This window comes from Pinus tabuliformis, chromosome Q, assembly GCF_031772625.1.
Source record: "Pinus tabuliformis cultivar Carrire ecotype Pingquan chromosome Q, CPIR1, whole genome shotgun sequence".
Classification (NCBI taxonomy): domain Eukaryota; kingdom Viridiplantae; phylum Streptophyta; class Pinopsida; order Pinales; family Pinaceae; genus Pinus; species Pinus tabuliformis.
In genome coordinates this window covers 861,671,157-861,696,760 of record NC_142296.1, presented here as the reverse complement: position 1 = coordinate 861,696,760, position 25,604 = coordinate 861,671,157, and the positions used below count along the sequence as shown (strand labels likewise).

At 39.1% G+C, this 25,604-nt stretch overlaps 1 protein-coding gene across 7 annotated transcripts in view; it reads right to left on the bottom strand.

Moving 5' to 3' along the window:
- The window catches only part of LOC149222262 (putative membrane protein YBR220C), a 464,638-nt gene that overhangs the window by 111,635 nt on the left and 327,399 nt on the right, over positions 1–25,604 (bottom strand). For 5 of the 7 annotated variants that reach the window (XM_089385339.1, XM_089385337.1, XM_089385336.1 and 2 more), the window contains 2 exons: positions 12,941–13,003; positions 12,511–12,777 (listed from right to left, as the gene is read on the bottom strand). The exons of 1 other annotated variant lie outside the window; for it this stretch is intronic. In XM_089385339.1, the coding sequence (XP_089241465.1) occupies positions 12,511–12,777; positions 12,941–13,003 (330 nt within the window). The remainder of the gene's footprint in view (positions 1–12,510; positions 12,778–12,940; positions 13,004–25,604) is intronic. One more of the 7 variants, XM_089385342.1, reaches the window with a different exon arrangement.

Here is a 25,604-nt window from a genome sequence, read left to right as displayed (position 1 = left end):
TGCCTTAAGCAGGAGACCCCGGATATTTTCTCTCATACCCATTAAAGTGGACTTAAGACAACGAGTACTGGATCATCTTATAAAAGACAACTGGTATTTAAAGGTGAGGGCAAGTCTTGAGGGAATTAAGACAAAAGAATCTAAGTTTGAGGGTTATGAATTAGAAAGCAATGGGATCTTACGATTCCATGGAAGGATGTACATTCCTGATGATAAAGATCTTCGAGATACCATCCTTAGGGAAGCTCACAAAGCAGTATATAGTGCTCATCCTGGAGTAGGGAAAATGTATGCGGATACCAAGAAACTCTTCTTTTGGGCAGGCATGAAGCGTGATATCACTCAATTTGTTGCAAAATGTATGGAATGTCAGCAAGTAAAGGCAGATCATTGTCACCCAGCGGGCCTCTTACAACCCCACGACATTCCTATGTCTAAATGGGAGACCATCTCTATGGATTTCATCACTGGGCTACCTCTTACTTCTCAAAGACACAATGCCGTTCTGGTAGTGGTGGATAAATTAACAAAAAGCGCCCATTTTATTCCGGTAAGAGATACTTATGATGTTGCTGACATTCATAAATGAAATTATCAGATTTCATGGAGTACCTAAGAAGATTATATCCGATAGAGATTCGCGATTCACTTCCAGATTCTGGACGTGCCTGCAGACAGCCTTAGGTACTCAGCTAAATTTAAGCACTGCTTACCATCCTGAGACTGATGGTCAAACTGAAAGAGTAAATCAAGTACTTGAAGACATGTTGCGAATGTATGTAATGGATCAGCAATCACACTGGGAAAAGTATTTACCCTTGGTTGAATTCACATACAACAACAGTTACCACAGTTCGATTGGGATGCCTCCATTTGAAGCTTTATATGGCAGACCGTGCAGAACACCGTTAAGTTGGGACAGGTTAGAAGATCGAGTGATAATAGGACCAGAATTAATCCATGACATGGAAGCGCAGGTCAGCCAGATTAGACAGCGATTAAAGGAAGCACAGCATAGACAAAAGAGTTATGCTGATGTTCACCGATCTGATAGGAATTATGAGGTAGGGGACCAGCAGGACAAACCCCGGTACCCATTAAAGTCTTAAGAAAGAACTGGACCTATTGACAACTGGTATTTAAAGGTTCTTGAGGGAATTCAGAATCTAATTTTTATGAATTAGAAAGCGATGGGATCCATCTCATGTACATCCTGTGGAAAGATTTCAGATACCATCCTTAGGGAAGCTCACAAAGCAGGTGCTCATCCTGGAGTAGGGAAAATGTATGCGGATACCAAGAAACTCTTCGGCAGGCATGAAGCGTGATATCACTCAATTTGTTGCAAAATGTATGGAATGTCAGCAAGTAAAGGCAGATCATTGTCACCCAGCGGGCCTCTTACAACCCCACGACATTCCTATGTCTAAATGGGAGACCATCTCTATGGATTTCATCACTGGGCTACCTCTTACTTCTCAAAGACACAATGCCGTTCTGGTAGTGGTGGATAAATTAACAAAAAGCGCCCATTTTATTCCAGTAAGAGATACTTATGATGTTGCTGACGTGGCTGGAGTATTCATAAATGAAATTATCAGATTTCATGGAGTACCTAAGAAGATTATATCCGATAGAGATTCGCGATTCACTTCCAGATTCTGGACGTGCCTGCAGACAGCCTTAGGTACTCAGCTAAATTTAAGCACTGCTTACCATCCTGAGACTGATGGTCAAACTGAAAGAGTAAATCAAGTACTTGAAGACATGTTGCGAATGTATGTAATGGATCAGCAATCACACTGGGAAAAGTATTTACCCTTGGTTGAATTCACATACAACAACAGTTACCACAGTTCGATTGGGATGCCTCCATTTGAAGCTTTATATGGCAGACCGTGCAGAACACCGTTAAGTTGGGACAGGTTAGAAGATCGAGTGATAATAGGACCAGAATTAATCCATGACATGGAAGCGCAGGTCAGCCAGATTAGACAGCGATTAAAGGAAGCACAGCATAGACAAAAGAGTTATGCTGATGTTCACCGATCTGATAGGAATTATGAGGTAGGGGACCAGGTCTTCGTCCGCATCAAACCAAATAAAAGTACTATTCGATTCGGAAAAGGGACAAAGTTGTCACCCCGATTTATAGGACCGTTTAAAGTCGTGGAAAGAATTGGACCTATTGCCTACCGTCTTGCCCTGCCACCTCACCTGCATAGAATTCATAATGTATTTCATGTTTCTGTATTAAGACATTATGTAGCTGATCTATCTCATAACATCCAGTGGAAAGAATTGCAGGTATCGGACGAGGGAGTCATAACGGTCGAACCGTTACGTATACTGGAACGTAGAGTTCGACAGCTGAGGAACCGCCTGGTGGACCAAGTTAAGGTCCAGTGGGACAAGTATAGTCCTGGATCAGCAACTTGGGAGAATACAGAAGACATATGTCAGAGATACCCTAGTTTATGTCCATTTTGAAGAACTTTACACTATGTTTAGTATATATTTACTTCACCACTGTCAGAGACCCAAAAACATTTGAATGATTAGTGATAAACATGAAACTTTGTGGAATAATATATGTTTAAATTCCTGCTGGTACATGGATACCAAAATAATATGCGTTTAATTCCTGCTGGTACATGGATACCAAAACAATATATGTGATTATTTTACTAAATTATAAATGTTGAAGTAAAGTTAAGGCCGTTAAATGATTTTACTTCTGTTAGAAATTGAAAACAACATAAATCGGTTTTATTAATGCATGTCAAAGATGAACAACTGAAATGGAAGACATGAAGTGAATACATCCTAAAGAAAAGTCAGAATACATGCATAGAAAATGACAAAATTATGTTATGTTGTAGTATCATATGTAAATAATACATAAGTTATTTTGAATATGCTGATGCACATTTTACAAATACCTGGGTAAGTGTAAGATTGCAGATAAACTGGCAGATAAACTATGATTGCAGATAATTGATCCAATTTTCGAGATGGCCACGTGATGACAGAACCTCAGAACAGTTAAAGCTCAAAGTGATTCTATGATAGGGTAGTAGCCCTAATTCTACTGGAGGGGTGGAGGTGTTACCCACCGTTTATCCTCCGAATCCTGGAGTCATGGGAGGACTGTGCGAGTCACGCTCCCCTAGACGTGTGATGATGACTGTCGGATACCTACTGGGAATCAGGTCGGTATAGCCGACGCTGTTACCTTCGTGTTATGAATGGTTAGGTCAGTAAATTGACGCCATGGCATACTCTAGTAGAGGACGGATAGGATAGGAGCAGAAGAGATTAGGCAGGATAGGATGAGTTTGAATAGCTTGGGGACCTGGGTAGAAAAGGGCATGTCCATTAAATCCTTGAACCTAAAGCTCTAACTTCGAGACGAAGTTTTCAGAAGGGGGAATATATGTAACAACCCATTAATAAAATTTTAAACTTTAAACTTTATAAATGTATATATATATATATATTAAATTTTATAAAGTATATAATTAGACTTTATAATATGAATTTACAAAACATCTCATTAAACCTTATAACATATATAAAGAAACGTTATAAAATATGTCATTTAAACTTTATAACATTTATAATGTAAATTATAAAAGATATCAGTTATAAAACTTTATAACATTTATAATGTAAGTTATAAAAAAAGGTATCAGTTATAAAACTTTATAACGTATACAGGAAATGTTTGTAAACGTAAATATAAGCTGACCTAAAGAAATCTATCTATATACCAGTCCATTAATAATGACGCGCCCGAACCAGCTGAATACTTATTGCAGAGCGCAGAGGACAGTGAGAAATATCTGAGAGCCTTCAATGCGTGGAAGGCGGTGGCTGCAAGTGGGAGGGCGGCCACCGCCAAGCCGGTAAATAAATAGCAGAGGCCTGAACCGAGAGAAGGGGGAAAAACCAGAGAGGGGCAGCAGAGAACGAGAAGGATAAATTCATTAACAGGAAGCCGGGAGAAGGGATTTACCAATTGAAGAGCTTTAAGTGGTCTGGGGTTCTGGGCACGGAGGGACAGAGAGCCTCTGTGGAGAGCTTTCTGGATTGAGCAGCTAGGTTGCTCAGTCTGGTTGGGTGGTATTGGCCTCTCGAAAATTGGGTCAAAACAGCCACGACATCACCAGCAGCGGGATCGCCAGTTCAATAGTAGAATCAGCAACCAGCTAGCAGTTCAGGTATGTACAGATTCCATTTTTATGCATTCTGTTCTCCAGCTTATGAGTATTTGCATGTTTGCTGTATTTCGAAATTATGGGCTTTACACATGGTTACTACATGCAGGCTGGACGTGGAGGAGACCACTGCGGTGAAAGGAAAACAACATGCAGCTGTGTGCGGGATATGCAAGAGAAAAGAGAAGAAACAACAGGAGAAATGGACGGTTGCGGAAATATACAAAACAGAACGCAGATTTAGAGTGGCTGATGAGGGCTGCACAGTTTGCCCTTTTTTAAAAAAAAATTCAAAATGCTCCTGTAATACAATAAATCCCTGAGCAACATCAGATAGCTGATCAAACCCTCGAAACTTTTCAGAAAAACCTGCAAATTTCTAGCAAACTTTAAATTGCCCTATATTCAGATTTGTCTTTTGAAAACCCCGAAAAAAAAAAAAAAAAAATTAAGATCTGCACCTGCAATGGCAAAAACAGAACACCGGGAAGTGAAATGTGCAAGAAAGAAAACTGAAAACCCTAAAACCCAGCTAATTTTTTTTTACAGTATTTACAAATTTTCAACTCTTTATCAACCAGATTTGTCAATAATCCACAATAATATTTTCAGAATATAAGTTTAATGCGAGATACTTCAGAAAACCCTGCATGCATTCATAAAAAATTTCAGATGATAAGCCCGGAATTAAAACTAGCTGGGCTCTTTCAGAAAACACAATCCGAGAGTTGGCTGGTTCAGTCGAGAACTTCCCCTAACGCCCGGTAATTAAAAAAAAAGATTTTCTGTACAGCTTAAAATCAACCATTAATATAGAGGGAGAAAACAATAGTGAAATCTAGATCAAATGGAGATACCTGCCACTATATTTCAGGATATACACTATCATTCAAACCCCAGAGATCAGACAAGATACCTGTGCCTAGATCAATCTTCATCAAGCTAAAATCAATGGTTGAAAATAAAATTATACAGAAACATAAATCATCTTACAGCACTTTGAAAAGAGTAACACCAGTAAGATTTTTAAACCCAAAGTCTTCTTTCTTGCACAAAAAATGACTACAAGAGAGCTTTCTTTAGCACTAGACTCTCAGATCAAATCTGATCTCAAATGACCCCTAGCACCCTATTTAAAGGAAAAATTCCCAACGGCTAGATCGAGTGATCCATGTCAAAACGATCTCGACCGTCGATGAGGATCAAGATATCTCTTAATCTCATCCGACGAATTTTTAATGCATTAAAAAATTGAAATTCTGCATTTATTTACTCAAAATAATTATTTTATTATTTTTAAGTTTTTATTTTATTTTATTATTTTATTTTATTTTTTTTATTTTTTTATTTTTTTTTATTTATATATATATATATATTCTTTTTTATTGTTTTTTATCTTTTCAATTTTTAATTTTTAATTTATTTTTAAATGGATCCTCGAACTTAGCCTTTGGAAAAATCACCTAGGACCTAGGACTTAGGACTTATGAGGGGATTAAAACATTTTCTAACCCTCAAGACACTTTACATCATGACTTTTACAATTTTACATTTAAAGGGGGAAAACCCATTTGACATAGACCCTCATAGACCACCCAGTTCTGCGACACAACTATAATCTAGCAGATCAACATACTAGGATTCTCCTAAGATTCTAATGACAAAATCCATTCCGGCTTTGGGGTTAGGCTGAAGGAAAACTCTGCCGATCATGGATCGGTGAGACAAAAAACCTTCTGGAACGTAGATTATCACTAGAAAATTAGGTCCACCTAGGCAATTTACATACATGACTCAACTCTGCTAAGATTATTTACAATTCACACATGCAGATTAGGTTTACAACATAAATTGATCAAGTCAACAATGACTGTCGAATGGCACGGACACGTCAATCAAGCGCTATCCCTTTTGCGAAGAAAAGGGGGTGTACTGCTATGGGAAGTTGACACGTAGTGGTCAACATCTGGCTCCACTTGGGGACACGTTGCTGCACTGCAGGAATGTGAGAATCCAGAATCTGCATCCACGCAATACACAATAAAACATAAGTAGCGTCCATCCAAAAATCATCATATAACATTAAGCACATGAAAGATATAAGCTCTTCATTTATTAACTATCTGGAAAAGTAAATCTAATCCTAAAACAGAAATGAAATGCTGAAATGACAAGGAGTAGGGTTAGAAATACAATACAAAGGATGCCCCATGGCATCAGATGTGTTCAATATAGTGTATACTGAGCATTTGCCTGCGTTCAGGGAAATCTGTTGGCTGCTTGTCGGATGTGCCATGTCCAATTCTGCATATGGTAGGACTTTTTCCTATCCGAAAATCAAGCTGCTCGCGGCCATTTGATGCATCAAATCTTCTTCTCATTTTCTTTCTCTTGCACTTTTTCTTTGTGGCAGGCTGTATTACTGATGACATGGAACTTTCTGTTTCAAAGCTCTTAGATGATGTAAGATATGTGTGACATGTCTTTCTTCATCTTGCATCTGATCTTTATCGTTTTTAATTTTATCTGGATCACCTTCAATTAACCACCTTTCAATCGAACCAATGACCTCCTCATAATAAGATGGAGCTTGTTGCAGCGAATGAGAAGGCTCCTGATCTATTGAGGTTTCCTGGTTTCTTTCATCCTTAATCCGCTGTTGAAATTTATGTACCTGTATTGTAATGGCATTTATTTGGCTAGAGTATTCAACTTTCATAGCACTGATTTCCCTGGCATGATCTTCTCCCATGGTCAATAACTTTTTCTGAAGACATATCTGATTAGCTTCCATATCCTTTATTACTTTATCGTCTTTTTCCTTTATGGTCATCAAGCAATGCTGCATAGAGTTTATCTCTTCCTTATGATTTGCTTGCATGGTAGCTAACTGATTATTATGATCGAATGTCATGATAGTCATTTCTTCATCCATAGTTAATAACTTGTTTTGCATAGAATTAATTTCCCTATCATGATTAGCTTTCATGGTCGTCATATTTTCCTCTAAGCCTGATAACTTTCTTTGCATAAAACTAATTTCTGTGTCATGATTAGTCTTCATGGCCTCAATTTCCTTAGCATGCTGATTTTGCATGATCTCCATCTCCCTATTACGTTTTTATAGGTGGGTGCATAAAGTTCTCACATCATTGGCGTAATTAGTTTGACTAATCTCCATATTTTTTACCAGCAGCATTAATTCTTGTATAATTTGCCTTTGATCTTCTTTTTCATTGTTATTTGTCCTGCTTTTCCACTATCTTGTATTTGATCTGCAATGGTACAGGTGGATGACACATTCTGATATGAAGAATTGTCTTGGAATCTTTCACCGACAGCTAAACCTTTCATAAGATTACTTTCACTTTGTTGCACAATTTTAGGGCCACAAGGCGAGCTATCTGGATTACCATATCTATCTTTAAAAGCATTGACAATGTCTTGTAAAGAAGTGAAAGAATCCTTAGGACAATTGTTAAACCAATTCAAAGCATCACCCTCTAAAGAAAAGACAAAAAGACGCATTTTGACATCTTCATGATTACACTGAGGGGGTCTACAATATATGATCATTATACGAGTAAACAAGCCTAGATGTCTTTTAACAGCGACTAAATCACCACTTGAGAACAAAGGTAATTTAGAAATGGCCACTTCTGGAATATCATGGAGGTCATCAGTAAAATGACATGGTTTAAACGAATAATCCATGATGAATAACGAGGGACCAAATGGATGATAGAACGAGATCTCCGCTCAAGAAAATCAATAGATGAAAGAAGTGGAGCCGCCACTTGAACAATGAATCTAATTCTAGGATCCAAAAAGCAACCAATAAGCAGATATGAGGGAGGCTTCTTGTCTTGGAAAAATAAGAAAATGGAGTCGCCACCCAAACAAGAAACGAATTGAAGAGAAGTTGCTGATATGATGAAAGATAAGGTGATGAAAAGATCCAAATGATGCCAAAAAAAATTTACTCTGCCAACTCAAATGAGATATGAGAAAGATGAAAGAATGATAAATGTCGTTGAAATGCCAGGGCCAGAAAAACTCTATCCCCGGCAATGGAGCCAAAAAATGTTGTCGCACAGATTGTCACGACAACGCTCAGACCGGGGGTTGTCACCCTGATCCCCGATCTCTCCGTTTAAGCCTGTCTCCCGCGGCTAAGGGGGGTAGACCCTATGGGACAATGGATGACCAACTGTGGACCAGTTGGGTTGGGAGACACGAGGGGAAACAAGCACTTAATTGATTTTATTAAATTAATAGACTGGTGCCTTAAGGAGCTAATGATTAAATGATTATTTATTGAATATTGCAGAAATATAAACCATGCAGAACAATCATTTATCATCAAATAACCAGAGCGATGTAAGATTTTCAACAAATGCACAACGCCTTTAAATGATTCAGCAATTAAACTTCAAGAAAAATTAAATGCTTTAAATGATATAAAATTTAAATGCTGACCAGCTACCACTTTCATATAGCCAACTTGTAAATAAACATTTTAAGTGCATTTAGCTATAGAAAAATGGACCACAAAAAAAAGAAAAAAAAAATCAATTTCTTTTAAGCTTTTTTCAAAATATTTTTTAATTTTTTAATTTTTAAATATTTTATATATATATATATATTCTCTAAGAATAAAACAAACCTAAAATCTTAATAAAACTAAAACAAATAAAACTTAAAACTATTCTAAATTAAACTAAACTAAATGAAACTTGAAATTATTAAAATTTAATCCTAAAATCAAATAAATCTTAAACAAAATATGAAGAAATTTTTTTTTTTATGAATTTTTTATTTTTTATTTTTTGTATTTTTAAATGAAATAAAACTAATTCTAAATTAGATGAAAATTAAAATATATATAAAAAAAATCTAATTTTAAAAGACTAAGATCTAACTTAACATAATCAAAATCTAATCTAATTACACTAACATAACATTTTTTTTTTTGTTTTTTTTTTTTTTAAAGCTTTAGGATCTTTAAAACTAAACTAGGCTAATTCTAAGATTGAAACAAAAATTTAGAATTTAAATGTCTAAAATCAAAGCAAATCACAATCCTAAATTCTAAAATTTATATATGCTAAAGCTAAAATTAAAATTTATCTAACCCTAAAACTAAACTATGGTCTAAATGTAACAAAACGAAATTGCCCCTTTTTTACTTCCTTATTGTATGAAACCAAAATCTGAAGATAAGAAAAATAAAATCGTATTTACGTTAAACAAACAAAAAAAATTCGAATTTTGCCTACGCACATCAAATTTTCCTCTTGATTTTGGTTGTTTGCGTGTGCAGGTCAGTGGATGGCGAGCATATGAGGAGCTACAACTGCCAATGGAAAACTTAGGGTCTGTTTTGCGATGATGATCATGAAACTGCTTGGCGGGAGTAACGGAGCAACCAGCGTGCAGGCAGAGGTTACAAATTTCTGGCAGCATGGATTTGTTGAGGGTTATGCAGGCGGAAAGGAGAAGTGGAATTTCGAATGGTGGGGGGGATGCAACACACAGGATATGGGATGGTCAGCGCAGAGAGGCTCACGTGGGCAATTAGAGGGGCAACGATTCCTCTACAGTTTTTTAACAATTCATTTGCAACAAATAAAGCCGCCGGTTGAGGATTGGACGCAGAAGGGACCGGGAGATGGGATCCGACTCTCCCTTTTTTTATTTTTATTTTTTATTTTTTGGTTGCAGGTTGAGGGACGCAGATGAGTATGGCAGCGTGGAGCGTAATGAAACGTGGGGCAGCAGCAAGTGAATGGCAGCGTTGCAGCAAAGGAGAAGGAGAAGGAGATGCGAGGGTATGGACGACAACCTGAGGGACGCAGCAGAGAAGGATGAGTTGCAGGTTCGATAAGTGGAGCTGTGTGGGGGTGCAGCGATATAGGGAATGACGAGAAGAGAACGTAGGTGGTTGAGGGACTTGGCAAAGAAAAATGAGTTCGATGGCAAAGTTAGAGCGGCTGCATGGTTTTTTTTTTTGTTTTTATGTTTTTGCAGGCTGGGCGTGGAGGAGACCGCTGCGGTGAAAGGAAAACAACATGCAGCTATGTGAGGGATATGCAAGAGAAAAGAGAAGAAACAACGGGAGAAATGGATGGCTGCAGAAATATGCAAAACAGAACGCAGATTTAGAGTGGCTGATGAGGGCTGCACAGTTTGCCCTTTTAAAAAAAAAATTCAAATGCTCCTGTAATACAATAAATCCCTTAGCAACATCAGATAGTTGATCAAACCCTCGAAACTTTTCAGAAAAACCTGCAAATTTCCAGCAAACTTTAAATTGCCCTATATTCAGATTTGTCTTTTGAAAACCCCGAAATTTTTTTTTTAAGATCTGCACCTGCAATGGCAAAAACAGAACACCGGGAAGTGAAATGTACAAGAAAGAAAACTGAAAACCCTAAAACCCACCTAATTTTTTTTTTACAGTATTTACAGATTTTCGACTCTTTATTAGCCAGATTTGTCAATAATCCACAGTAATATTTTCAGAATATAAGTTTAATGCGAGATACTTCAGAAAACCCTGCAAGCATTCATAAAAAATTTCAAATGATAAGCCCGGAATTAAAACTAGTTGGGCTCTTTCAGAAAACACAATCCGGGAGTTGGCTAGTTCAACCGAGAACTTCCTCTAATGCCCGGTAATTAAAAAAAAGATTTCCTGTACAGCTTAAAATCAACCATTAATATAGAAGGAGAAAACAATAGTGAAATCTAGATCAAATGGAGATACCTGCCACTATATTTCAGGATCTACACTATCATTCAAACCCTAGAGATCAGACAAGATACATGAGCCTAAATCAATCTTCATCAAGCTAAAATCAATGGCTGAAAATAAAATTATACAGAAACATAAATCATCTTACAACACTTTCAGAAGAGTAACACCAGCAAGATTTTTAACCCCAAAGTCTTCTTTATTGCACAAAAAATGACTACAAGAGAGCTTTCTTTAGCACTAGACTCTCAGATCAAATCTGATCTCAAATGGCCCCTAGAACCCTATTTAAAGGAAAAATTCCCAACGGCGAGTTCGAGTGATCCATGTCAAAACGATCTCGACCATCTATGAGGATCAAGATATCTCTTAATCTCATCCGTCGAATTTTTAATGCATTAAAAAATTCAAATTCTGCATTTATTTACTCAAAAATATTATTTTATTATTTTTAAGTTTTTATTTTATTTGATTTATTTTTATTTATTTTATTTTTATTTTTTATATCTTTTATATATATATTCTTTTTTTATTGTTTTTTATCTTTTCAATTTTTAATTTATTTTTAAATGGATCCTCGAACTTAGCCTTTGGAAAAATCACCTAGGACCTAGGACTTAGGACTTATGAGGGGATTAAAACATTTTATAGCCCTCAAGGCACTTTACATCATGACTTTTACAATTTTACATCTAAAGGGGGAAAACCCATTTGACATAGACCCTCATAGACCACCCAGTTCTGCAACACAACTATAATCTAGCAGATCAACATACTAGAATTCTCCTAAGATTCTAATGACAAAATCCATTCCGGCTTTGGGGTTAGGCTGAAGGAAAACTTTGCCGATCATAGATCGGTGAGACAAAAAACTTTCCGGAACGTAGATTATCACTAGAAAATTAGGTCCACCTAAACAATTTACATACATGACTCAACTCTGCTAAGATTATTTACAATTCACACATGCAGACTGGGTTTACAACATAAATTGATCAAGTCGACGATGACTGTCGAATGGCACGGACACGTCAATCAACCGCTATCCCTTTTGCAAAGAAAAGGGGGTGTACTACTATGGGAAGTTGACACGTAGTGGTCAACATATAGCATTAACATATTCATTCAGCTAATAATTTGGATAACAGATGATTTCATTGAAGGACAAAGCTGTAAGTTTCTTCGTTTCAGTATGGAACCTAGAAGCAGTTTACATGTGGGTGTAAGAAGATAATTTTGTTCTTAAAAGTCTGGTTGCCAGTATCACACCAGGCAGTGATTCCATTTCTGTACACCATTCTAACTTCAGACCTTTCAAATGATAATTTATAATGCCCTAGATTTACTTTGCTAGATGTGGAAACAGTCAAGAACTTGTATCCATTCATTATTTTGCACATGATAATGCTTTCAAAAAGCTAAATCTAAAGAAGAAACAAGGCAAGAGCACAAACAAGTCAGATACATAAACAGCTAAAGCACTTCATGGAATGGCTGCTAACAAGATCATTTTAGTAGTTTTAGAAACTTTACCTGGGACACAAACATCAATGTAGATGAAAATGACGTTGTGATGCCTGCCAAGACAATAGAAAAATAGAAAAATGGTGCATCTTGGAATGTTGCACCAGTAGGAAATGCCACAACCAAGAAAGTTGTGACGGCTGCCATTCCTAGCCTTAGGAAATAACCAAACAACCAAGGTGAAAATGGGCGACCGTTGCTGGCCCAACGCCCTGCAAAGATTGCAAAAACAACTTCTAGAGGGAACTCAATCAGCACCACTAATGATACAGTTTCCTGCATTCAGGAACATTTGTTTAGTTTCATACATACAGAAACATTTATTTGTTGCTTGTATCAAAATCCAATGTAGATGAAGAATAGAAGAAGAATTGCAAAAATGTCATAATTACTTGGCACAACACAGTCCATGAAAAGAATATTATAATAACAAACTCACTTGAGATACTCCCTTCTCCATCAGCTTGAAAATTCCAGCTGTTTCCGCAGTAATGCTCCCTGGCTATCTCATGCAACAGACATGGGATCTTTTAGTTTAAAATTTTCATTTTATTCTTTCTAAACTACGGGACAGAAAAATGACCTTGGGTCTGTTCCTTCATAAAATAAGAGGGAAGGGAAAGATCAGATAAGAGTCAATAGTAAAAACCACTTCAGTCAAAGAAACTAAACCCCCAAAATAATCAAAGATGGAAATTTCAGAAGTAGCAGAAAACAAGAAGAAAATGACACAACATTAAATGGTTGAAAATTAATGTTATTTAGAAAGAAAGAAGCTCCCAAGATGAATTCTACTTTAAGATCTAACTAGTCAATTTAACTTTATATTCCTAAGTTTGCAAATTGTTAACTGATGCACGAGTTCAAATAAAGAGACGTTACTGCAGGTTGCTTGCATCTTTAGATTCAGTGATCCACTGGTATACTACTATGAATAATATCATTAAGTAAATCTGCAATAGCTTTCCTTCAATAAAATTTCTTTCATTGCTACTGTGTAATATCCCTAAGGAAAATTAACAGTGATAAACAAGCATGCATAGCAAAACACACACACATTTACACACAATATTAAACACCCAGAAAAACTCCAAGATCTACGCAGAACTGAGCCATTTTATTATGATAAATAAGGGGTACAATACGAGATCAGAATATATGCACCTGGGCTTGCTCAAGGCAAGCTAACAAGACCCAGGTGATGAAATCAACCACTCAATCACTAGGAAAATGTCCCCCACAAAAGCTCTGTGCTGGACCCAGAAACTTGTCATGTACCTTCTCAAACACATTTGTAACAGGAAGCTGCTAGACAATTTTGGTTGCTAGTGGAATGTGGGGGCCACCCACATGGGAATTCAAATTGGCCCATTCAAATAGCTTGGAGGGAAAGTCGAATAGGTGGATGGAGGGGCCCACGTGAGGCAAGGGAGGCCCAAGGAGTTATAAGGAGGGAGAAACTCTCATTTTTGGATTCATTCATACATCTTGCAAACGAAATCACTTGACTGTTCACTCTGTTGTTTAGCTGAGTCAACCGGCTGTTTAGCCACGAATCTCTCAAGCGGGAGATTCACCTCTACTTTGAGGGACCATCCGTGCCCACCCTAGAGAGGCAATTCTACAAGGATTTCAAGAGTTCCGAGGCACTGACATAGCACCACCAACCAGCACAGAGCAAGAAGTGCGTAATTTTGGGCAACCAGGAAACACACAAAGGGAGATTGAGGCAATAAAAGATCTGATTGCTTGTCTGGGAGTTAGGTAGATGAGATAGCAGCATTAGACCAGCGTTCTTGTTGGGTTTTACAGCCAGCTGAGCCAACATTTCAGCAATTTGAACTATTGGGCTGGGGGATAGCGCAGAGGCCACACAACAGATTTTCGTGGTACTTGGGAGCAGTTGAGTTGGGCCAAGAGATCATCCGGGGAGTCAGGGATTGGATAGCATGGTTGAACTCAGCATTTTGGAGAAGTTTGCAGGTGGATTTACAGGCAATTTCCACCAAGTCGAAATTGGCAGCTAGAGCTGAGGTGAGGCTCCAAGGGGGTCGAAAATCAGAAGTCTAAACCAGCCAAAATCCTTTCTGGGTTTTTGACAAGGATCCCAAATTTAAAGTTTCATAATCTTCTGAGCACCGAAGGTGAGGTTTTAAGCCATATATTTGCAGAAAACAATGTAGAATAGTTGGGGATTGAATAGTGCCTTTGGGGACCGATTTTGGGAAGTCCAAATCAGGCCAAACCATTTTCGAGTTTTTGTGGGTTTTGGCCAAGGAGTCCGAGGTTAAAAGCATATAAATTTCTGGGCAGTTTCAGTGCACCTTCTGGCCATTCAAACTTCGGTAGAGCAGTGGTTTCTAGGCAGTGCAGTGCAGATTGGTGCAGCAGCTAGGCAGCCTTCAGCTCAGCGATTTTCCTACCTGGGTTTGGTCTTGCTTGTCCTTTCAGACAAACCCAGGTGCACCATTCCATCATCTATTGTATTTGACTTGCAAAAATATAATAAAATGGCTCAGAAGTTCTCCATTTGCAGCGTTTATATGGGTGTTTGCTGAATATTTCATTTTTGTAATTTGTTGCATGTATTATTTGCTTGTTATCACTTGTATTCCTATTAAGGATCATTACAAAACTGCACTGCTAGCTGCAAGAAATAGTTGCTAGGTCCTCCTCTAGTGCTCAGAAAATTCCGGGAAATTAACCCCGGTATCCCCACCAATAACCCACCAAAACCAAAAAAGGGTTTAGCCAAATGGTGACGTCTGAAATTCGGCCCAATTTCCACTCACTCCTCTAGTTGCTGGGTATATCGACCCTCCTAAAAATATCACTGTTGATGGTCCCCAAAATGGCTGCAACACTCAGCAAATTCCCTTCCGAAATGACCCCACAAGTTTCAGCCCTCAACGCCTCCTTCTCCCAAGCTCCCATGTGTGGTACGAAGGTACCATTACGCAGACCCACATAATCCCTGGTGGTCACAGCTTGGCACAACAGTCTCACACAAAATGGAGCCTCGGAAACACTCCAAATCTTCAGCAGATGATGGCCTTAGGTTGTCCCCGAAAGTCCAACAAATTTTCGGCTCCACAACCAGCTCTTCCAAATGTATGTATTCCTCTTTCCTACCTCAAACCTGTTGAACCAGCTCCACGAATTCGCTTGCAAAGCTCTACAATAAAATCAAATGTGATGCAAGTCAGCTCCTTGGGTTGGCACTCGAAGTCCATCGAAGGTAGGGTGAGATTCTCGCATAAAAATCCCGTGTGCTCAACAACACATGCAGACTTAGCTCTTAGCTCAAGCGTGCTAGTCAAGTGTGAATGTCAAATGATCAAAGATCCAAAAATGAAGAGTGCACCTCCTATTTTATTCATCGAGCATCCAATTTCGTCATGTGGGCCCCATCCCTCGATTTCCCCAACTCTCTTCCCTCCATGAGAGCGTATTAGCCAAGGGGGCCGTATTTCTCTTTGGGGTGTACCCCACCGTCCACTAGCAAATCGATTTTTCCTTTTTCCTTATGTTGGAGCCTCCTTTCACCTCAAAATCGCAAGTGGGACCCAACAACCCACTTTTCCTAAGTTGTTATTCAAAAATTGACAAAATTGGTCAAAATTGATATTTCACTTACTAACCTTGTTAAGTGGGAATATCACATACTGCATATGAATAACAACAATATTTGGTGTATAAACTGGAGTAATATTATTTTTTAATTCTCAAATGTGTATTTCATAAACACACATGGAGGTAATCTAGTAGTTTACATTTCTTGAAGACATAATAATCCGCATATATGCACAAAATATTATCACACTTCACAGGATTTCATCTTGTGAAAATTGGTGTTTACACAATAGAGAAATAAAGAGAATAAAAACGTAAAATCCAATATAGTACTTGTTACTACCCAAAACAACAATTTCATCAAGGTTTTTACGAGAGGCTAAGGTTGTAATTTGTACCACATAGGACAAGTGCCCACCATCACCTCGACATGACTCCCCACTTTTTAATTCCAACTCCTATTGAAAGACTATGAGAGGTGTTACAACTCAATTTAGCAACGGTGGCAAGGTTCAACCAAGATTGCTACATGGTGAGCACTATTAAGAGTACACCCATTGTCACCTCAGCATATTCCTCTGGATTTAGGCCAAATCCCACTAAATGCCATGGGCGGTGTCCCACAAATAAGTAGACCAATGCCTAAATCAAGTAGATGGAAGAGGTAGGAATGAATATGATAACAAAAAATATGATCTGGTCAGTGATATAACAACCAATTAATAATACAGACCATCGATGGAAATGTGTTGGAAATAAATGAGGGAGGGGTGAATCATTATTTCACTTTTTCTTACAATTTAGTATCAAAACCATTAATCAATTGCTGAAAATTGGTAGCTTCGGTCAGTATTTTCATTGGCAAAATAAAAGAGAAATTATATATTTTTATGTTAACCAAGTCAGCCTCATTTGCACAAGTTGGCCCCACCATATGAAGGGGTTGACCCTATGGTAAAAACCCATCTCCTAGCAGTAATATAAATTGGCATTTGATTGACCTCATTTGGCATCCATCCATCACATCACATTCGACCAACGCAAGGAGTTTTGTTCACACGTGTGAGGAGGAGAAGAAGATTCATTATGTGTTGACCAACTATTTGACTTATGTTTGACCAACATTGACTTGGGATTATCTGTTGATGTTTGACCAAACTTTTCGCTGATCTTGGAGGCCAAAATTATCAGTGGTTCGTTGATTGTGGTTGACTAAAGATTTGCTCCTGTTGTGGCTCATTGACCGAGAGTTGACCACAGGTCAACTTCTGTGATTTGACCGAGACTTTGATTGTGATTTGTAGATTGTGATTTCACCATTTTCAGCCCCTTGTGACCAACTACCTTAAGCCGAAATTCAGCCCCTCTGTTGCAGACTTTGACTTGGACAGTGCGTTCACTTTTTTCACTCATTTGACTAGTTTGACTTGGAATTTATTGAGGTCAGAGATTGGAATTTTGACTGGAATATTCCGATGTACATTTTGATGAATTGAATTCTCTCTCATAATGAAAGATTACCAGATTTTTCCCCATATGGGGTTTTGCGTTGGTCATTGACCAAAATTTTGGTGTCTCTTGTCTCATTGTTTTATTGTGATCTCTATTGCTCTATTGAAAAAGTTAATGGTTGAAAATTTCCATGTATAATTGCTTATTTATTAGAATGTGTAATGTATTGAGCTCAAATTTTGAACTAAATTTCTTTAATTTTTGGTCCTTTCCTGTAGCAAACTTTTCACAAATAGTTTGCATGCTATTCTATTCTAAAGTGAGAGATAGCTACAACAAACATATTTTTAACAATTTTGCAAGCATGTAATGGACAATCTGAAACACATGCAAAGCCATTAAATTTGCACAAGTAATTTATGTTGATTTGTGGTAGCACCAAATGTGCTCTAGCCATGAAAATTGGTGGAGAGGCTAAAGCACATGAGATCTCCAAGACTCGGAAATGGTTTGGGGAAATTCCACCCGATTAGAGAGATATTAAAATAATTAATATTTTAATGGGGTTCCTAAGTCTAAACTTAGCAAAATTAAAATATTAATGGGTATTAATATAAAACTAGGTGCGAATGTTCTAAATGACATGGATCAAGCCAAATCTAATCTTAGCCGTTGATTAGAGACTTAATCTCGACCATTGAAGACTCAACAGGAAAATTATAAGAGGAGGCTTGAAGGTTACTTGGAGACACACCAAGATTGATCAGTGAGTTCGATTTTCTGGAGCGGGGCTTGCTGAGAAAATTCGAACAAGTGATCTGTTGCGGCGAGGGGCAGTGATTACATAGCAGAGAGGCAGGGATAATGCCTGAGGGTCGGCGCAGTGACTGGAGAGGTTGATGCAAAGACAACCAGAGCTACGCAGAGGCAACAAGAGCCACGCAGAGGCAGCTAGAGACTGCGCAGAGGCTTAGGGGCTTGCATGGGTGATGCACAAGGCCAGAGAGCTGACACAGAGAAGCAGAAGGTTGACGCAGAGGGTTCAGGAGCTACATTGAGGCTAGCAGGGCTGACGCAAAGCCTAGGAGAAGCACCGGAAGGATTTTCGTGGGGCAGACTAGCTGAATATCTGTCTCCGAGAAGAGGTATTAGTGCCATGTAACAATCTCTGTTGGGTGAGCCAGTTTGGCACCCTCGTTGTACTCAAGGAATCTGCATAATAATAAAACCCTTAGAACTGTTGCACCGGTTTTCCCGTATTGGGTTTTTCTAGGGATGATTGTCCAAAAATAACGGTGTCCCTTGTGTGTTTGTCTAGTATTTCAGTGGTTGATCTGTATATGAGTTAAGGTTGCATTTCTGTTTATTTTCAGTATTTATATGTATAAACAACTTGTTAATGGAATAAACAAGTAGGTGAAATAAACCAGATAATGCAGTAGGGATTTCTAATGTGTTAGACTTAGAAATTTCAACATGGTATCAGAGCATTGCAGATCACAGGACGACTGAAGGCATCAACAATATTAGAAATTTGCAACAGTAGTAGCTGTCCCGAGAGATAGAGTTGCTCCTAAGCAGAAGGCAGCAGAGAAGGAGTGATGAAGAGGGTCTTTGTCATCATTTTCAAACCAAAGAGAGGGTCAGCGCAGAGGTAGAGAGAGGCGGAAGAGGCTCACGAAGAGCCACATCATCCTACTTAGCCAGGTAGGCTTGACTCAGTTGGCCAGAGGAGCGATTTAGCCTTTGTCAAGATTGCGCATAGCTAGAAGGCTCAGTTTCTTCAGTTATCGGGGCCTAGGTAGCTGTGGGCAGATTGTGGATTGGGAAGCTAGTGGGGTGTTGTTTCTGTCAGAGCAGAACAGTACCTAACGAAACCGAAAGAAGGTAGAGGGAGTCGTTGCCTTGACGGATTTCTAGCCAAGAAGTCCAAATCCGAGTTGCAATTGCAAAGAGGATTGGAGAGGAGCAGTTCAACATTTGGCGGGAAGATTTCCAGCAGGGAAATCAGGACTTAGAGGGAGATTTCTAGGAGGTAAGTCGAAATTCGAAGGGAGTCCAAAGAGGAGCGGAGATGGCAGTGAACGGATTGAGGGATCAGGACAGGTTGGATGGGGCGTCCAACTTTGTCATCTAGAAGGCCAGGATCCTGTCAGTCTTGGATAAACATTGCATCAAGGCCTTCGCCTTGAGAACCGTCGCTATCAGAGTTGACCCAGCTGATAATGAGAAGTATGAGGATGAAATGGAGAGGGAAAAGTGCATAATCCTTTATGGGGTCAAGGATCATGTCGTACAACATATTGTCGAAAAGAATACAGCAAGGGAGATGTGGGATACTTTGACGACATTGTATCAGTGCACTTCCGTGCAACGGAAGATGCTATTGGAGAATCAGTTGCGGTCGTATCAGATGCAGAAGGGGGAGCAGATAGATCTATACCTCCTCAGATTGCAGGTGATTTGTGACCAACTTACTTCCATAGGGGCCATGCCGAATCAATAGTTCATGGTGAGGACCGACCTGAATGCAGTCTCCGAGGATTAGGAGACATTTATGTAAGGCATTTTGGGAAGAGCTACTCTTCCAGGATGAGAAGAGATGTGGGCATCTCTTTACCAAGAAGAGATCAGACGGTTGACCAAGGCGGGAAATAGCGGGAAGGCAAGTCGAATCAAGAAAGTGGAGAAGGAGGATGCGGCTCTGGCATCTGCTGGACAGCAGGGGAAGAGGAAGAATATTCAAGAAAGACATCTCCAAGGTGAAGTGCTTCCAATGTGCGGAGCTGGGTCATTACGCATCCCAGTGTCCCAGGAAGAAGAACAAGGGAGAGGCTTCCGACTCCAAGGCAACTCCGGCTAAGGCGGAGAAAGAAGTTGAGATCGATGACAAATGTGCCATGAGTGCTCATGCACCTCTAGAGAAGAGGTGGGGTGACATCGAGCTGTAGTCATGAGAACTACAACATATGAGGGGCAGGATCCTTGAGGTGCCCAAACTCTCGGATCATATCCGGCTACGAGAGCCCTGAATGACAATATTAGGATGACAAATGTCGAGTCGAAGAAAGATGCAATGGAGCAACAAGGCAGTGCTAGAGTGCAGAGGTTTAACGACCATAAACTGAAATTCAGAGATAACCAGAACTATATGCAGTAAGAACAAAACTGAATCGGAATACAGTAAAAGAATTTGGAGACCTACCTGAACTGCTGCTAGCTATGGTGTTGCTCTGGTAATGTTGATGGTGTTGTGGTTGCTGCTGATGCCAATTACGGGGAAACCAATTCCACCCAGCCTAGACTGAGCAAAGCCTGGTTGCTCAATCCAATAAGCTTCCCACAGAGGCTTACCGTCCCCAGTGCCCAGAACCTCATACTGATTATAGCTCTTCTGATGGCAAAATCTCCCTCACTGCTCAAATCCTCCTCTGGTTGCACCTGTCTTCTCCCCCTCCTTCTCGGTTCAATTCTCCCTGTTTTAACTACGGCGTGGCGGTGGCCGCCCTCCTACCTGCAACCACCGCCTTCCCTCCTCATGACACGCCTTGCATGCATTCGAGACCATCAGATATTTGTACTGATCAGTCATGCTTCATTAATCTGTTCACGCTTCATTAATCTGTTTTATCATATTGTTCATATATGCATTTTGATTATATAACAAGGTTTGATTCATGTGTCCCTTTTTTATATAAGTTTTAAATTAAATTTTTGATATAAAGTTTAAATTTTTATATTTATTATAAAGTTTGTTTTATGTTTATTTTTATTTTATATTATATTTTTTTTTTTTTGTATGAAGTTTATTCATATAAAGTTTAGAACTTTAATTATTATAGAGGGGTCGTTACATACACTCCCCCTTAGAAAAACTTCGTCCCGAAGTTAGAGTTTTAAGTTTATGATTTTGATGGATAAATTTTACCCTATCCAAGTTCCCAAGCTATTCTAAAATCATCCTATCCTTCCTAATCTCTTCCGCTCCCATCCTATCCGTCCTCTACTAGAGTATGCCATGGCGTCAGTTTTACTGACTCGGCCATTCATAAACTCTAAGGGGACAGCGTCGGTTATACCAACCTAATTCCCAGTAGGCATCTGGCAGTCATTATCACACGTCTAGGGGAGCGTGGTTCACACAGTCCTCCCATGACTCCAGGGTTCGGAGGATAAACGATGGGCAACACCTCCACCCCTCCCAATAGAACATAGGGCTAACACCCTATCATAGAATCACTTGGAGTTTTAATTGTTCTGAGGTTCTGTCATCACGTGGTCATCCCGGTAACTGTCTATTACCTGCAATCATACACTTACCCATGCATCCGTAAAATGTGCATCAGCATATTCAAAATAACTCACATATTATTCCCTTATTAATTCATTTATGATACTACAGTACAACATATTTTTCCATATTCCATGCATGTCTTTTGACTTTCATCTAGAATGTATTCACTTCCTGATTTCTATCCCATTGATCATATTGACATGTATAAATAAATCAGATCTATAATATCTTAATTTCTATCAGAAGTAAAATCATTCAAATGTCTTAACTTTACTTCGACAACTATAATTTAGTAAAATGAACCATATATATTGTTTTGGTATCCATGTACCAGCAGGAATTAAACATGTATTATGCCACAAAATTTCACGTTTATCCATAATCATTCAAAAAGTTCCTGAGTCTCTGATTGTAGTGAAGTAAATATATACTAAACATAGTTTAAAGTTCTTCAAAATTGACATAGATTAGGGTAACTTGACATATGTCCTCTGTATTTTCCCAAGTTGCTGATTCAGGGCTATACTTGTCCCAATGGACCCTAACTTGGTCCACCAGGCAGTTCCTCAGCTATCGAACCCTACGTCCCAGTATACGCAATGGTTCGATCATTACGATTCCCTTGTTCCATACCTGAAGATCCCGCTATAGTGGGTTGATGCGCTGCTCGGTCGTTGCTGGTTACTGCATGAATTCTATGATTATCTTGATTGTTTGATATTGGTCCCTCTCCAGTCCTATGCGACATATTCGACGAAGCTTCAGGGCAATCCCGTTGAAAATGCGGTCCCCCACATCCCCAACAATTTAGCGGCATTGATCCTCTTGACTCAAGACGTGAATTTCTAGAGAACGAGCTTCGTCCTCGCATGCTAATTTCTCTCGAATTTCTACCTCTGCTGGCAGTCCCTTGAGATGACCATGACCTAGCGTTTGATGATTCCGAGGCTATAGTGTTTACTGCCATGGGAGCTCCTGTTACTATATTTCTAGAGGTAGACCTGTTATCGTAAGGTGGCCTTGAGCTACCTCCGTTGATAAAGTTTCGAGGAGTCTTTCCAGGAAATCCTGATTGTAAAGGTTCTGCTAGCCCTATCTCTTTTCTGATTCCTAGGTGCTCTTCTGCATAACGACCACACTCAACCGCCTCGGCTACTGATGACGGTTTCCACATGCTTACCAAGGCTCTAATGCGAGGATTTAACCCAAATATGAAGCGTTCAGCTTGACGTTCATCAGAATCTAAGTAGTGAATGTATTTTACAAGCTCCATAAACCTAATCTCGTACTCTTCCACCGTTTTATTTCCCTGAATTAATGTATGAAACGCTCTCGCTTGCTGTTGTTGAAAGTATGGAGGTAAATACTTTGCACGGAACCTTTCCTCAAACAGTTCCCAAGGGACATTATCCGATGTAAGGTGCAGCTGCTTCTCCAGATTTCCCCACCAAATTAAGGCACTCTCCTTTAATTGAAACACGGCAATTTTTGTTTTTGCCGAAGAAGAATATTCTCTTAACCTAAAGCATCTGTTCATTCCTTCTAACCATGCTTCAGCGCGTTCACCTGCTCGACCTCCTGAGAATTCTGGGAGTCTAATTTTCTGAAGCTCCCTGGAAATGTCTTCTCTCGGTCTTCTGGGCTCATAATTATTTGGTTCTGCTGAACTGGTGGCTACATGCTGAAATTCTTCTTTGGTTTTAGCCTTAGTTGATTCCTTTAATGTCTCCAATAAGGCTTCCAAAGAGTTCATTATCACAGTCAACTCTGGCGCTGGGGCGTTTGATGTTGATAACGGTCTAGGTGGTGATGATTGTGATGGGGATGATGATGGCGACGGTGGCGGCATTAATGGTGGTGATGCTGCCTGGTCACGTCGTCGTCGCTCATACGTCCTTAACATTGTAATGGTCCCTGAACACATAATAAAATTTCTATTAAAAATTTGAGGTAGACAACCGAATTTAACACATGTTGAAATTTGGTACCGGAGGACAGGTGGTTCCCTTAGGCTTTGATCTTTGGCCTAGGGAAAAGTGTCCAAAAGAATTTAATTTTTCTCCTAAAGTGACTTTATAATTTTATAAAGTTAAATCTAATTTAAAAGTGACTTTAAGTGATAAAGTTATTAAGTCTAATTTTAAAGTGACTTTTATAAAGTCAATGAAAAATTAGAAAGGAAAAGTGACTTTGGAAATAAATGACTAAGTGGGTCTTTATTAAAGTGGGGTGAATTAAAAAATAGAAAGTGAGATTTAAATGAGCATTTAATCTCAACCATTGATCTAAATCTATTTCAGCCATTGGATTTAGAGATCACCCAAAAGTCACTTGGATCACCCAAAAGTCACTTGGAGTTATATTAAAGGAGGAAAAGGAGGAAAAGGTCATTCATTCTTTCATGAGCAGATTGGGAGAAGGAGAGCAAGAGAGCAAGAGAGATTTCTGAGCAGGGAGGAGAAGGAGACAGCAGCTTGGCACACATTCCAAGGCAGCAGTTGAGCAGATTTGTACAGCTGATTCAGCACATAGTGAAAGGCAGATTTTTGCACAAAAATCGAGGAGCAGTTTGCTGATTTTTCTGCACACAAAATGGAGGTCGTACAGCATTTATTGCTGTCCTGTTTGCTGTAATTTCCAGATTGCTGTGAGGCACGGGAAAGGAGATAAGTTGTAAATTTTCTTGCTGATTTTTTGCTGAATAATTCTCACTGTAAAAAGACAATTTTCAGAAATAAAGAAGAGCTCTCAAACTGGTTTTCCCCAAGAGTTGTAGGGGGTTTTTCCAGGGTCAAGTTGACCAAAAATATCAGTGTTTTAATGTGTTTTAATGGCTGATTTTAATTGCTGATTTTTAATTCTGCAATTTCCAGCATTCTGAAAAATTTCCAGAATTTGTGTTTTCAGCAATATTTATTTTTTTTTCAGTCTGTTAAATGTATGGTTATGGGAATGGGCATTTAACTACATGGGAGAAATAAGGAGAAACTGAAAACCGGGGTGGGAAAACAGAAATTTTTACATGGTATCAGAGCTTGAGTGCTGAAGGGCAGTTTGGGACAGCAAAAAGGAAAAATTACAGTTGCTGATTTTTCACTCAGAAAATTCCAGCAAGCTGATTTTTTCATAAACAGCAGTTTTATCTTTACTACAGCAGTGCTATTTTTCAGTTTTAGGACAGCAGGATGTCATTGGGATTGAGGGTGGAGGATAGGCTGGATGGGCATATAAATTACAGCGTTTGGAAGGAGAGAATGCAGAGTATCTTTGAGGAGGCAGAAGTCTGGGATATCATGGTGCATACCGCACAGAACCCTGTTGTTGTGCCCACTGATGTTACTCAGTTGGCTGAGTATAAAAAGAAGAACAATAAGGGTAAGAGGCTGATTCTAGACGGAATCAAAGACCATTGCATTCCTCATGTGAGAGGAAAGAGCAATGCCCATGAGATGTGGACAGCATTGTCCAATCTCTACCAGAGTACCAATGAGAACCGGAAGATGGTCCTGAAGGAGAAGCTGAAGAACATTAAGATGGGGAATGATAGTGCAGCTGGATATCTCACAAAGATTACCAATGTGAGAGATGAGTTGGCAGCGATTGGAGAGGCCATTCCATCCACTGAGTTGGTGCGTATTGCAGTGAATGGCCTCCCCCGTTCATGGTTGAACTTTGCTGATGGGGTTTGTGCACGTGAGACCCTTCCCACATGGGAGAGGTTTTGGGATGATTGTATTCAGACAGAGATCAGGAAAGGACAGCTTGGGGCAGCCAAGCCAGTTGA